The 12,386-nt window shown below is 39.9% G+C and overlaps 1 protein-coding gene across 1 annotated transcript; it reads right to left on the bottom strand.

Moving 5' to 3' along the window:
- Window positions 1-940: 940 nt before the first annotated feature.
- Window positions 941-11,622, bottom strand: LOC146686983 (uncharacterized). Its single transcript, XM_085437936.1, has 3 exons — window positions 11,188-11,622; window positions 8,559-8,823; window positions 941-3,556 (listed from the first exon to the last, which is right to left on the bottom strand). Exons 2-3 carry the CDS (start codon window positions 8,806-8,808, stop codon window positions 1,623-1,625), a joined length of 2,184 nt encoding a protein of 727 aa, XP_085294062.1. The 5' UTR covers window positions 8,809-8,823; window positions 11,188-11,622; the 3' UTR covers window positions 941-1,622.
- Between the last annotated feature and the right edge of the window lie 764 nt (window positions 11,623-12,386).

The following is a 12,386-nucleotide window of genomic DNA, read 5'->3' on the forward strand; positions in this document are numbered from 1 at the left end:
CAGCAAGAACCCTGTTATCATGGTTCCAAAAAGGTCTTCAATGTCCTTGGTCGACAGTCCCACCAGGCACACAACCCTCCAGTCCTTCCACCCATCCATCATGTATCCGGCAGAGAACGTCCCTCCAGGACACACGGTCTCTTCCAAACCCAGGCTTCTCGTTGTGAAGAGGGTGTCAATTGCATTCAGGGGCCAGTTGATCAAATCCATAATTCCTCTTTTAGGTTTTAGAGAACAGACTGTGAGACTCTTCCAGGGTAGAGAGAGAAAAGTAGACAAGACTAGACAGAGACATGAGAAAGCCAAGCAGGAAAGATAAAGGAAGGGAGAAAGTGCGACCGCCTTCATCAAGAGCCAGAGAAGTTACTTGTCATGTGTTGTTTGTCATGTGTTTCTATGGTGTAATAACAGCCATGTGCTTTTTTGTGCTGAGGTGATTTTTTCTGCTCTCAAACTGTTCTCCCATTAGGAGCTCAGTCTGGGTGGAGTTTTTTCTCCTCTCACCTCATGTTTGTTTAATTTTGTTGTTCTTTCCTATCAGCCTACCTCTCTAACCGGCTTCCCTAATGTGATGTATGTCTAAAGCATGTTTGGTCAGAAGGTTCCTTGTAAGTGCGAATGCGCCAACTAGCATGCTGCCTGCTGTAAACCATAATTTCCTTCGGGATTAATAAAGTATATCTGATTCTGTTAGTGGGGATAGGTTGATTGATTAATCTAAATTGCCCATAGGTGTGAATCTGTGAGTGAATGTGAGTGCGAATGGTTGCTGCGTCTCTATGTGTTAGCCCTGTGACAGACTGGCAATCTGTCCAGGGTGTACCCCGCCTCTCACCCATAACAGCTGGGATAGGCTCCAGCGCCCCCCGCAACCCTGGAAAGGAAAGGCGGAAGGAAATGGATGGATGATTCTGATTCTGAAGAAATAAATAACCACAAAAACCTTTAAATATCTCTTTATTTACCATTTAAGAACACATAACCCATACTCATTTACAACAGAACTAAACAATAAATAACAATATAGGCATAACATTTCCCCTGAAGTTCAGCATGGCAAAACAAAGTGATTTCAAGTCCACCATGACATAATTATTGGTTTTTAATAATAAAATAATAATTATTACAATTGTAATATTGTAAACAACAGACATTTACAATTGATGTCACATGTACAACACTAGAACAACTGGAAAATATGAGTTCAGATAAATACAGGGATTTAAATAACTCAGAGATTCATCAATATATCATGGAAATGAGGTAATAATTTAAATAAACAATTCTCAAAGCTCTTGGATAACAGTTTAGCTCACAAGTTGAATAGATTAGTATATGCTGTAATATTGCATGCTGTAACTCATGTTTGATTCCTACCTGATTCCCTTTGCTGCGCCTATTTTTCTATTCACTTGTCATGCTCTCCCTATTGTCTTCACTATGCTATCTGATAAACATGAAAGTGCCCCAAAGAATTCTGTCTTTAAGTGTTCTTGACAGAAACTATACCATAGATAAGAATGGGGTCTTTTCCCTCAGGTCTTGCAGTGATTTCACTTCTCACCTGTGTGAGAAACAAACGCGTGACAGTAGCTCTCCCACATTTTGTAAGAGTGAAACTTTCAACCAGTATGAATTCTCATGTGTCTTTTCAACTGTGTCGTGTAACGAAATCTTTTCTCACAGCCGTTACAAGAATATGGTTTCTCCCCTGTATGAATTCTCATATGAGTTTTCAAATTCACCATTTGACTGAATCCTTTCCCACAGGTGCCACAATAATGTGGCTTCTCACCTGTATGGAATCTAGTGTGAGATTTTAATGCTGATAAGTTACTAAATCCTTTCCCACACGTGGTGCAAGAATGTGGTTTCTCTCCTGTGTGACTTTGCATGTGACGTTCCAATGTTGATTTCTGACTAAATCTTTTGCCACAGGCACTGCACGAATAGGGCTTCTCACCTGTGTGAGTTCTCATGTGAGTTCTCAAGTTCATCATATGTCTGAATCTTTTACCACATGTGCTACAAGAATGTGGCTTCTCACCTGTGTGAATTCGCATGTGACGTTCCAATGTTGATTTCTGACTAAATCTTTTGCCGCAGGTACTACAAGAATAGGGCTTCTCACCTGTGTGAGTTCTCATGTGAGTTTTCAAGTTCATCATATGACTGAATCTTTTCCCACAAGTATCACAAGAATGTGGCTTCTCACCTGTGTGGAATCTAGTGTGAGATTTTAATGCTGAGAAGTCACTAAAATCTTTCCCACAAGTGCTACAGGAATAGGGCTTCTCACCTGTGTGAATTCTCATGTGAGTTTTCAAGTTCATTCTATAACTGAATTGTTTTCCACAGGTGTTACAAGAATATGGTTTCTCCCCTGTGTGAATTCTCATATGAGTTTTCAAATTTACCATGTGACTGAATCCTTTCCCACAGGTGCCACAAGAATGTGGCTTCTCACCTGTGTGAAATCTAGTGTGAGATTTTAATGCTGATAAGTTACAAAATCTTTTCCCACAAATGGTACAAGAATGTGGCTTCTCACCTGTGTGAATTCGCATGTGACGTTCCAATGTTGATTTATGACTGAATCTTTTGCCACAGGTACTACAAGAATAGGGTTTCTCACCTGTGTGAGTTCTCATGTGAGTTTTCAAGTTCATCATATGTCTGAATCCTTTCCCACAAGTATCACAAGAATGCGGCTTCTCACCTGTGTGGAATCTCATGTGAGTTTTGAATGCTGAGAAGTTACTAAAATCTTTCCCACAAGTGCTACAGGAATAGGGCTTCTCACCTGTGTGAGTTCTCATGTGAGTTTTCAAGTTTATCATGTGACTGAATTGCTTTCCACAAGCGCCACAGGAATAGGGCTTCTCACCTGTGTGACATCTAATGTGAGTTTTCAAGTTTATCGTTTGCCGGAATCTTTTTCCACAGATGCTACAAAAATATGGCCTTTCACCTGTGTGAATTTTCATGTGTCTCTTCAAACTTGACAACTCACTAAATCTTTTATCACAGGTGGTACAAGAATAAGGTTTCTCACCTGTGTGCACTTTCAAATGTCTAGTGAGGCTGTATTTATCGCGAAAGGTTTTACCACAAGTGTTGCATTTTACACAAATTTTATTTTTAATAGATTTACACTGACTTTCTGATACTGGAGAGATGTGTATTATATTACTGTGACTATCGTTTCCGTTATGTCTCATTTTCTTCAGCTCCCAATTTCTAGCCGATCCCAGGTCCACATGGTGACCTTCTTTCGAATCACGCATGTTTGGTTCATAAGAGTTAAGAGAAAGAAGCTGGTTCCTGTTTGGTTCTAGTTTATTGAGGTAACTATGCTCATAAAAAGGAATCACCATAAACGTATCAGTTTCCTGCTTCAGTAGAAACTGTTCTGCCTCCTGACTGTTGCGCTGTTCCTCTTTAATCTGTGGAGGATCTGGGTGCTCCTGGTCCAGGCTGAAGTTATTCTCCTGGTTACAGATCTGTTGGTCTGTCAGAAACTCCTCCTTGTTACGCTCAACTTGGTGAATCAGATCTGATGGGACAAATGGGAAAAATGTGTTTATGAAAGAAAAGTGTAATTCCAAAATTTGAACAATTAATTTTTGCACTGATATAAATGACTGGAGTTCTGACACTCTTATTAGAAAAGCTCAATATTTGTTAAATGGCAGAGTTTTTAAACATCCAGAGTTTTTCATTTAACATTTTACAGAATTTTCAGTTATTTTTAAGTACATATGTTTAAATACAAACATCAATTAAATTACAAAACAGAAACTGAATTAACACACCTAATGTAAAATAAAATGAAAAATCTAAAATTGTCAGTAACCATAAATTTTTATTTTTACCTTCCTAACTTTAACATAATTTTAATATACCGTCTTTTGTTCGAGTTTAACAGTATAAATACGATCCTAAAATTTAATGCAAGCAGTGTATAACATCACTTAGAATTAGAATTGTTTTATAATGTAAAACATATTATTACTGTGTGTTGTGTATTTTCTAGCAGTTCTTTCATGGGTGGGTGGGGGGCAATGTTCCCTCTAATTTTTCATGTGTCTGAGCAAACACACAAACTCCCTGAGTGGTCCCTTGGACCACTGTGAGCGACATTAGATGTGTGCACTGTGGTCACGCCAACATCGAATCCATCCAAGTTTCATGGTTTATTAAATTACAGCATTTACATTTATGTTAGACTACTTTTAATTAACTGCTTTAGCTCACTTACAATGAAAATTAAAAAAATCTTGTTCATGACCTGTGTAGTATGCAGTGTAGGGACTAACACGTTATTAAGTAACGTGTTACAGTAACTACGTTATTATTGTGGTAACGAGCACGGTAACTAGTTATTATGCCAAAATCAGGAACGTGTTAATCGTTACTGGGATTTAGATAGGATCGTTATTCGTTACTTCTTGCGGTGGCTATCGCAGAGCTTCCACTGATTCAGTAACATTAGCAAGTGGTGGAGGCCAGCAGGTGGATGAGGGAAGGGGGAGGCAGGAGGAGCAAAGACCCGAGGCGGCCGCCGGTCCAAGTGTCAGGTGAACTGAACTTCAGGTAAGAAGTTATGACCTGAAGTCTATCTGGGTCAGATATAAACCAAGTTAAGGTACAGTTTATTTTTGTTATGCGGACTTTTTCGTACTGGGTACTAGCTAGCATGATGGAGTTTCTATACAGCTGGATGGTGCTATGTTACTGATGTTGAACTTTATTTTGTTCATAGGGTTAGTTATTAGAGTTGCCAACCATCCCCTAAAAACACGGAATCGTCTCCGATAAAATATTACGCGTTTCGTATTGAGGTGAAAAGGAACGCAGCTTGTCCAGTACTTCAGCTACAATGAAAAAGACACAAAGCTGGAGTTTTTCTGTGTCTTTGCTGCACAGCTGCCTCTTCTTCTCTCATTCTCTCTCCCTCTCCTGTTTCTACTTCAATCATTAAACTGATCAATGATCAGCTTATCGGCTTTTCTCTCTTGGTTGTTTATCGCCCACTTTGCGCCAGAAAGAGGAAACAAGCGGATGTCGCGTTAAACAACAGCAGCACGTTTAAGCTTGATCAGCTGTTGTTAGAATTTATTTAATATTAATTTCTAGTATCAGCTGATGTTTGCTGGAGCCACAGCCGTAAAAGCTGCTGGTCATGATGTCGGTTTGGTTACCTGGTGAGCAGTTTTGGTCAAGTTACTTGAAAAAAGTAATCAGTAACTAATTACTGATTACTCCCCCCAAAAAGTAATCCCATTACTTTACTGATTACTTATTTTCAAAAGTAATTAATTACTTAGTTACTTAGTTACTTTTTTAAAAACACGATTTACAACCTGAAGAGGTGATAAAGCGATAGATCTTTCAGCCCAATTCTACTTTTTCTGCATAATCCATCATACAAAATGTAATCAAATGGAAAAGTCTCTTTTTTTAAACTTGTTTTATCAGTTTTAATCTTTTAACTTTATGCATCAAGCAAAAATTTAATTATATGCGACATTCTCTGACTTGAATAAATTAGTTTAACATTTAAACCTATTTTCTGCACATTCCAGAACATAAAATAAAATATTTTTTGTGTTTACACTCACTCTTTCAAATAGATGCAAGTAAAACACAGCAGTAAATAAATAAAGTCAAAGACTCAGCGGTCCTGTTGCTCTATTTTTACCTGTAAAGCAGGACTGGGGGTAGGCGGAGGTTTACCCTGGTGCAGGTGTGCTGCGGTCAGTTGAAGAGTCCGCGAGTTTCTCTGTGAGTTTCCCATTACGTCATAGCGCACTCGGTGCTTGCTTGGAAGTTTAGGGGGTTTTTTCGCTGTAAAAAGAAGTTTTCTTCCCACGCACGATGGACGCTAATGTTTTTGTCACTTTTTACGGAATCAAACTCAAAATAAGGTCAGTACTTCCACGCTTTAAACGCTGCACGCTCATACTCTCTCCCATAATCGATATGTGATCCATTGTTGATCTGCACACAGCTGTTGTCACCAACGGCGCACTTGCTTACGTCACTGTCATGAGACATTCTCGCAAAAAATCATGGTTTTAGTAACGCAGTAACGCAGCGTTCCTACGGGAAAGTAACGGTAATCTAATTACCGATTTTGCAATAGTAATCCCTTACTTTACTCGTTACTTGAAAAAGGTAATCAGATTACTGCCCATCTCTGCTGGTGAGAGGGAAACATGAAGATGAAACCAGGAGATGTCCTTACTGAATCATCAGAGCTGAACAGGTGATGGAGAAACAGGTTTACCTTTTAGGTGACATGAATGAGTTGAAGGGAAGTTATGAACTGTTTCTGAGAGACAAATAACACCAGGATCATTTTTTTACGTAGCTGACAGCTGGTAACTGTGCAGGGGCGAGTCTAGCAAAGTTTTGCCAGGGGGGCCAAGTAGGGCATTAACAGGGAGAGGGGGGCACAAAATAGTACTTTTCTTTCTTATTCTCATTTAAAATATCTAGCTTTTAAAAAAATAATTATCTGAATCTTGCAACAAACGATTGATAGATTGATGCATATATACCATCAAGACAGTGTACATCACTGTCACAACTAGGGATGGGTATCGTTTAGGTTTTATCCGATACCGGTGCCAAATCGGTACTTTTGAAACGGTGCCGGTTCTCAAACGGTGCTCAAACCGGTGCTTAAAGAATGGAGAACACAAAATTGGTCCAAAAACCTCTCATGTTCAGCTGGTTTTTGTAAAAAGATAACAATGTTAGCCTTTTCTGCAGCTATGGGGCATATATGGTATCACTCTTGGCTGGAAGCAGTGCTTAAACAATGGAAAAAACAAACTTTATCCAAAAACCTCTCATGTTTAGCCGTTTCCCTCTTTTTCTTTGGTCATTTTAGCCTTTTTGGCCAGGGTGAAGGGAGTATCTGCCATCAAACAAGAAGACAGCCGCATGTAGCTATGATGATGTTTGCTAGTTCACCTTACATGCATTAATGTAATAACGTGGTTAGCCTACTCAACGTAAATTACACACGAACAACATTAAGCTACTCAAGCAGAGAAAAACGGCTGCTGCTGCATCATCATCCTCATCATTTCTGCTACACTGGCAGGGCTAGGGGCCAGGACTCTCCTCTTCGTGTTTTTGGGGATGTTGCTAACCCCAGGTCTGATAACAGGCACCACACCCGCAGTAGATGCGCTCGGTGTGAGGTCTCGCAGCAAGCTATCAAATACGGCGCATTTCTCGGCTTTTAAAAAAAACGCTATGCATCGCCAGGTGTTTCATCGGATTTGAGGTGTTACCTCCTTTGACAGTATCACAGTATCAGCTTAAAGCACTTGTTGCAGGCTGCTGAGTTTGCATATTTTGCTGTGAAGTACAGCCAGACTTTTGCCTTGGGCATTTTTAATCTGTAGCTCTGCATAAAAGAACGTAGGTACCTGGACCCGCCTACTATCCTCGGAAACGTAAAATGATTGGCTAGAAGTGTATCACAGCTCAGGAAAAAAAAGCACCGAAATAAAGCACCGAAATGTGCGCTGCTTTTCGGTCTGGTTACTACCGTTTATGATGGCACCGGACACCGGTACCCATCCCTAGTCACAACAGTGTTTGTTTTCATTCAACGGCTTTATGATTTTTCCTATAATGGTGGGCCAGTCTCTAGTCAAAATGCCCGGGACGATTTTTTGTCCCAGTCCAGCTCTGTATGCAGCTCATCTGCAGTCTGGTGTTACCTACATCTTCCTATTTGGAAGGCAGAATTTTCCGAGTTCTGAGTACAATCGAAAGCACCACGACTGCAGTTTTCGTGTTGGATGTAAAAAGCGCACGTGACGTTGTGACGTAGGCTAGAATCATGGCGGCGGTCAACGACGGTCCAGGCGTGGGATTTCTCTCATGGAAATATGCACATTATCTTTTCCTTTCTATTGGTAGGTGGCACAATGCACTTGTAATGCACAAGTAAGCAAGCTAGAAGACTGGCAATCTTGCTGGGTATCCAGTTACGGAAGCAACACACTAACAAGAGAATTCTGAGTAAAACCAAAGTTACTTTCCCTAGTAACTAGTTACTTTGAAAGTAACTGAGTTACTTTTGATAGCAGTAACTAGTAATGTAACTAAGTTACTAATTTAAAGTAACTTACCCAACACTGGTAGTATGTTAACACTATTGGAAGTAAAAATAACTGAACTCCAATTTTGAAAACAAAAATTTCTTCTTCTTTTTTTTTATTTTTTTATTTATAAAGCTCTGACTTGTATTATGAGTATGAGTCTGTGGTCTGGGAGAGAGTCCTGTAACTGTAAATGTTGGGCAATTAATTATAGTTACTTCTTCAAAAAAGTAACTGAGTTATGCAAACAACAAAGTTTTTGCAGCTGTTTACCTAAAAATGCAGCCAAGACGGTTTTTTAAATAAACATTTAAAACTATTTACAGAACAATCAGGTGTTCCGTGTGTGTGTGTGTGTGTGTGTGTGTGTGTGTGTGTGTGTGTGTGTGTGTGTGTGTGTGTGTGTGTAGAGAGAGTGTTTTTACATACCTGTGCTCTCTGGGTTTATTTCCGGTTTCCAGATGGTATCCAGCAGTTTGCGCCGCTCTTCCCCAGTCCAGACAATGATGCCTTCGGCCTCCTGCTTCACTACAAGTTGTTCTCCCTCATGATTAATGCAGAGTTCATCCTGTTCCTCTTTAATCTGTGGAGGCTCTGGGTCCTCCTGGTCCAGACTGGAATTCCTCCCCTGGCTGAAGTCCTGCGAATCATCCAGACCTTCCTCTTCCTCACACTTCATATTGTCTTAGGAAGTCTTGAGGAACAGTGGGACACAAGAAAATTGTTACTAATGTGATAGCAGGAAAATACACTTGTGAGCAAATAGAATCTAGCAGCGCTGTACACTGTGAGCATGTTGCTCACATTTGTTAGTAAAACTGAAAGTGTTTCAGGAACACCGTGTGAGTGCTAAATGGTAAATGGACTGATACTTAAATAACGCTTTTCTACTCTCCTGGAGCACTCAAAGGGCTGACTGCAGGTTTACCAACCTTATAACCAGTACATCTGCACAATGACTGAAACCAGTGAATGAACGGCGAGCAGTGAGGTCAGTTCCTTGATTTAATATGCAGATTGTAATGACCATTGATCAATAACCACTGATCAAAGACTCCTTGAAGAGGTAATTTACATGAAAAGGAAAAGACAATCTCTGAATCGAGGAGGGGGCCTATGGGTAAATCTTTCACCATCTTACAGTGCTGTGAGTGCAGCCATTATTGGTACTCATGGCCATTGATCAATGGTCTTTGATCAAATTTGCATATTAATGAAAAAAGAAATTGACCTCACAGCCCATGTTTCTAAGTAGATCAATCTAAATCCCAATTTTTTAATAAATCTTATGGCAAAGTTACTTCAGTGGGCATTCTGTGTACATGCCCAGGGACCCACAGACAGCTGGGGGGCCCATAAAAGAGGCAAATGAAAAAAACAAAACAAAACCCAGCATACACATATGCATAAACACACACACACACACACACACACACACACACACACACACACACACACACACACACACATATACATATATGTGGCCACAAATCAATAGACATTGATCACAGACCTCCTTGACTCCCCAAGGAGGAGTACCTGTGAAATGGGAAAGACAATCTCTCAATTGAGGAGGGGGCCTAATGGTCCATCTTTCACCATCTTACAATGCTGTGAGTGCAGCTCTCTGTAAATTGTATGTGAATGGATCAATGACCATTGATCAATGGTCTTTGAGCAGTGGTCATGACAACTTGCATATTAATGATCGTCTTGATCATTAAACTGACCTCACAGCCCATTGTTCATTCTGTGGGCTCGTTTCAAGTCCTTGTGCAAATGTACTGTTTATAAGGTTGGGGAAACCTGCAGTCAGCTGAGACTGAAGAAGTCACTTGATGAGTGATGAAACATTTCTACCACTGAGAACACTACGTCCAGATGACCACAATCTTTTGGGGATTTTAATACCTGGATGATTTAGTATGCATCAAGACAGTAAAAAGATGCTAAATTGTTATTAACATTTGCAACTGGGAAGATATGTGCTATTTAGCCAACTTCTGGTCTTACGGCGACCCCTAGTGGACATTGTAAAATATTGCTGTGTCTGTGTTGATGATGTGTTCTGATTGTTGCTTAGTTATCTTTGACCCTGCTAATTATAGTATTACCTGTTTCTGTTTCCAGACAACCATGCTTATAGTCACCTATACTGCATCTGCCACAATTATAAGTGCATATCTGGCTGTATCACAGTTGGATTTATCATGGCAAGCCCTGCTGTAACCAGTTCTTCTGTGAAGCTTCATTAAAGACGGTGAACTAAACTCCTGGACTGCTGAAGTCTTTCTGACCGAAGACTTAGGCCAGACTTGTATACCCAGCACTTCCAGTATATATATATTCTACACTGTCACAACCACCACATGGCCTGCTGCACCTCACAGAAACAATAATAAAACATAGTAATATAAATGTATAAACATCTTCTATCCTTATTAAAAAATAATAACAACAATTATTGAAAAACATTTTTATGTTTTTATCATTTTTTCTTCTTATACCAGATGCCTTATAGCTTTATAACTACATTAGCTGTATTCATATGAAACTGTATTCATTTCTACACACTGTTACTTTGCAGGACAGTGCTCTTCTTTTACAGCTATTCTGTGTGAGGGTGGGTTTAAAAAAACGATTTTAATATGAATAATGAGTTATCGATTCATTAAATCCTGATTTAATTTGATCAGTTTTTAAATGTAAAAGTATTTTTTGCCAGAAAAGCCGGAATCTCGACTTAAAGCTCACAAAACAATTTCAACCGTCAGTCGGCTAAAACAGCAAACGATTAAAGGGCAGGTAACCGCAAAAAGACGTAAACACAAAACCCGACACGCCGTCCGGTGAAAACCTGCCAGGTTTGTCACTCTCGGACCAAAATACACAGAACCGGCTTCTGTCTCCTGGATGTTAATACTAAAGGTTTGCTGTTTAAAGATAGAGAAGAAGTCCTTGTTAGTCTGTTAGCCAAAACTGAGCTCTGATCAGTCCTATATGGTGCTATATGTTATTCCTGTGTTCGTTCACTGAGACCATCACCAGTTTTACATACCTGTAATGTGAGACTTTATCTCAGATTTCCAGCTGATATCCAGCAGTCTGTGCTGACTGATCTCCTCATACCGGACGATCCTGTCCTAACCTCTGAGATTTCTTGAGCAGCAGCAGTCACCTCCTCTCAGACACAACGGGACAGAGCAGCGTCGGTTCCTTCTTCTTCTTTTTATTGTTTAATGGCTGTTGGCAAACAGCACAATGGCGCATTACCGCCACCAACTGGTGTGGAGTGTAGACCGGTTATTTAAAAAAAATGAAATCCTCACAAAACCAACGAGTCTGCCTTAAGAATCAAAATAGGGTCTGATAACTTTCACTTCTCGAGTTCGTACGAAACAAATCAATCAAGTCAAGTTTCACTTTTATATCACCAACCTGATCAATTTTTCTTTCACCATCATATGTCTGACATTGCATTACGCATCATTTCCGTTCTTCCTCTTCTCCTTTTAAATTTTCGTCAGATCGGCTGCATTAAAAGCATATTGTTGCCCTCCTCAGGACATCCGTGGAGGTATTCATGAATTTTGGCACAGCTGTGAACAAACTAAGCTGAAGTGCTTTAACCTCCTCTGCATCCTTGTTGATAGAAGTGCAAGGTACAACTGTATCGAAGCGTCATTAATGGGTCAGTGATTTAGTCTGGAGCTGTATCATCTAATATTTCCTTCAGCTTCAGCACAGAGTGTTAACAGAACAAGACTTTTGATGAGAACAAAGAGCAGGGACAGAAACAGCATAGTTTAACACAAACAGTAAAAATCTAATAAAATGGTGACAAAGAGACATTTTTTGGTTCTTGCTTGTCTGCAGCACCTCCAGCATGTTTAAAATGATCTGGTTGTTTTTGCACGCATTTTGGTTAGCATGAAGTTTATGTGGAGCTCAGTGTGTTTGATTTTATATAAACCGATACTTCAGTGTGAACTCCTTTCTTTACAGCTGTCAATAACACAGCAATACTTTTACTGCTGTGATGAAAATGAAACATCTGTGTGAGGCAGGTAAGGCTCACACATCAGGACTACATTAAGAAAAGCATTATTTTTTAATAATGGATTGGATTTATATAGCGCTTTTCAAGGCACCCAAAGCGCTTTACAATACCACTATTCATTCACACACTGGTGGAGGCTACAGTTGTAGCCACAGCTGCCCTGGGGCAGACTGACAGAAGCGAGGCTGCCATATCGC

Source organism: Copadichromis virginalis, linkage group LG18, assembly GCF_057382275.1.
Source record: "Copadichromis virginalis isolate Kocher_CV1m ecotype Utaka linkage group LG18, C_Virginalis_male_GT1.1, whole genome shotgun sequence".
Taxonomy (NCBI): domain Eukaryota; kingdom Metazoa; phylum Chordata; class Actinopteri; order Cichliformes; family Cichlidae; genus Copadichromis; species Copadichromis virginalis.

Excerpts from the sequence above, each read along its gene's own strand:
- LOC146686983 (XM_085437936.1), bottom strand. The coding sequence starts at position 8,808 with ATGAAGTGTGAGGAAGAGGAAGGTCTGGATGATTCGCAGGACTTCAGC. Across the intron at positions 3,557-8,558 it reads AATAAACCCAGAGAGCACAG|ATCTGATTCACCAAGTTGAG; the intron begins GTATGTAAAAAC and ends TTGTCCCATCAG.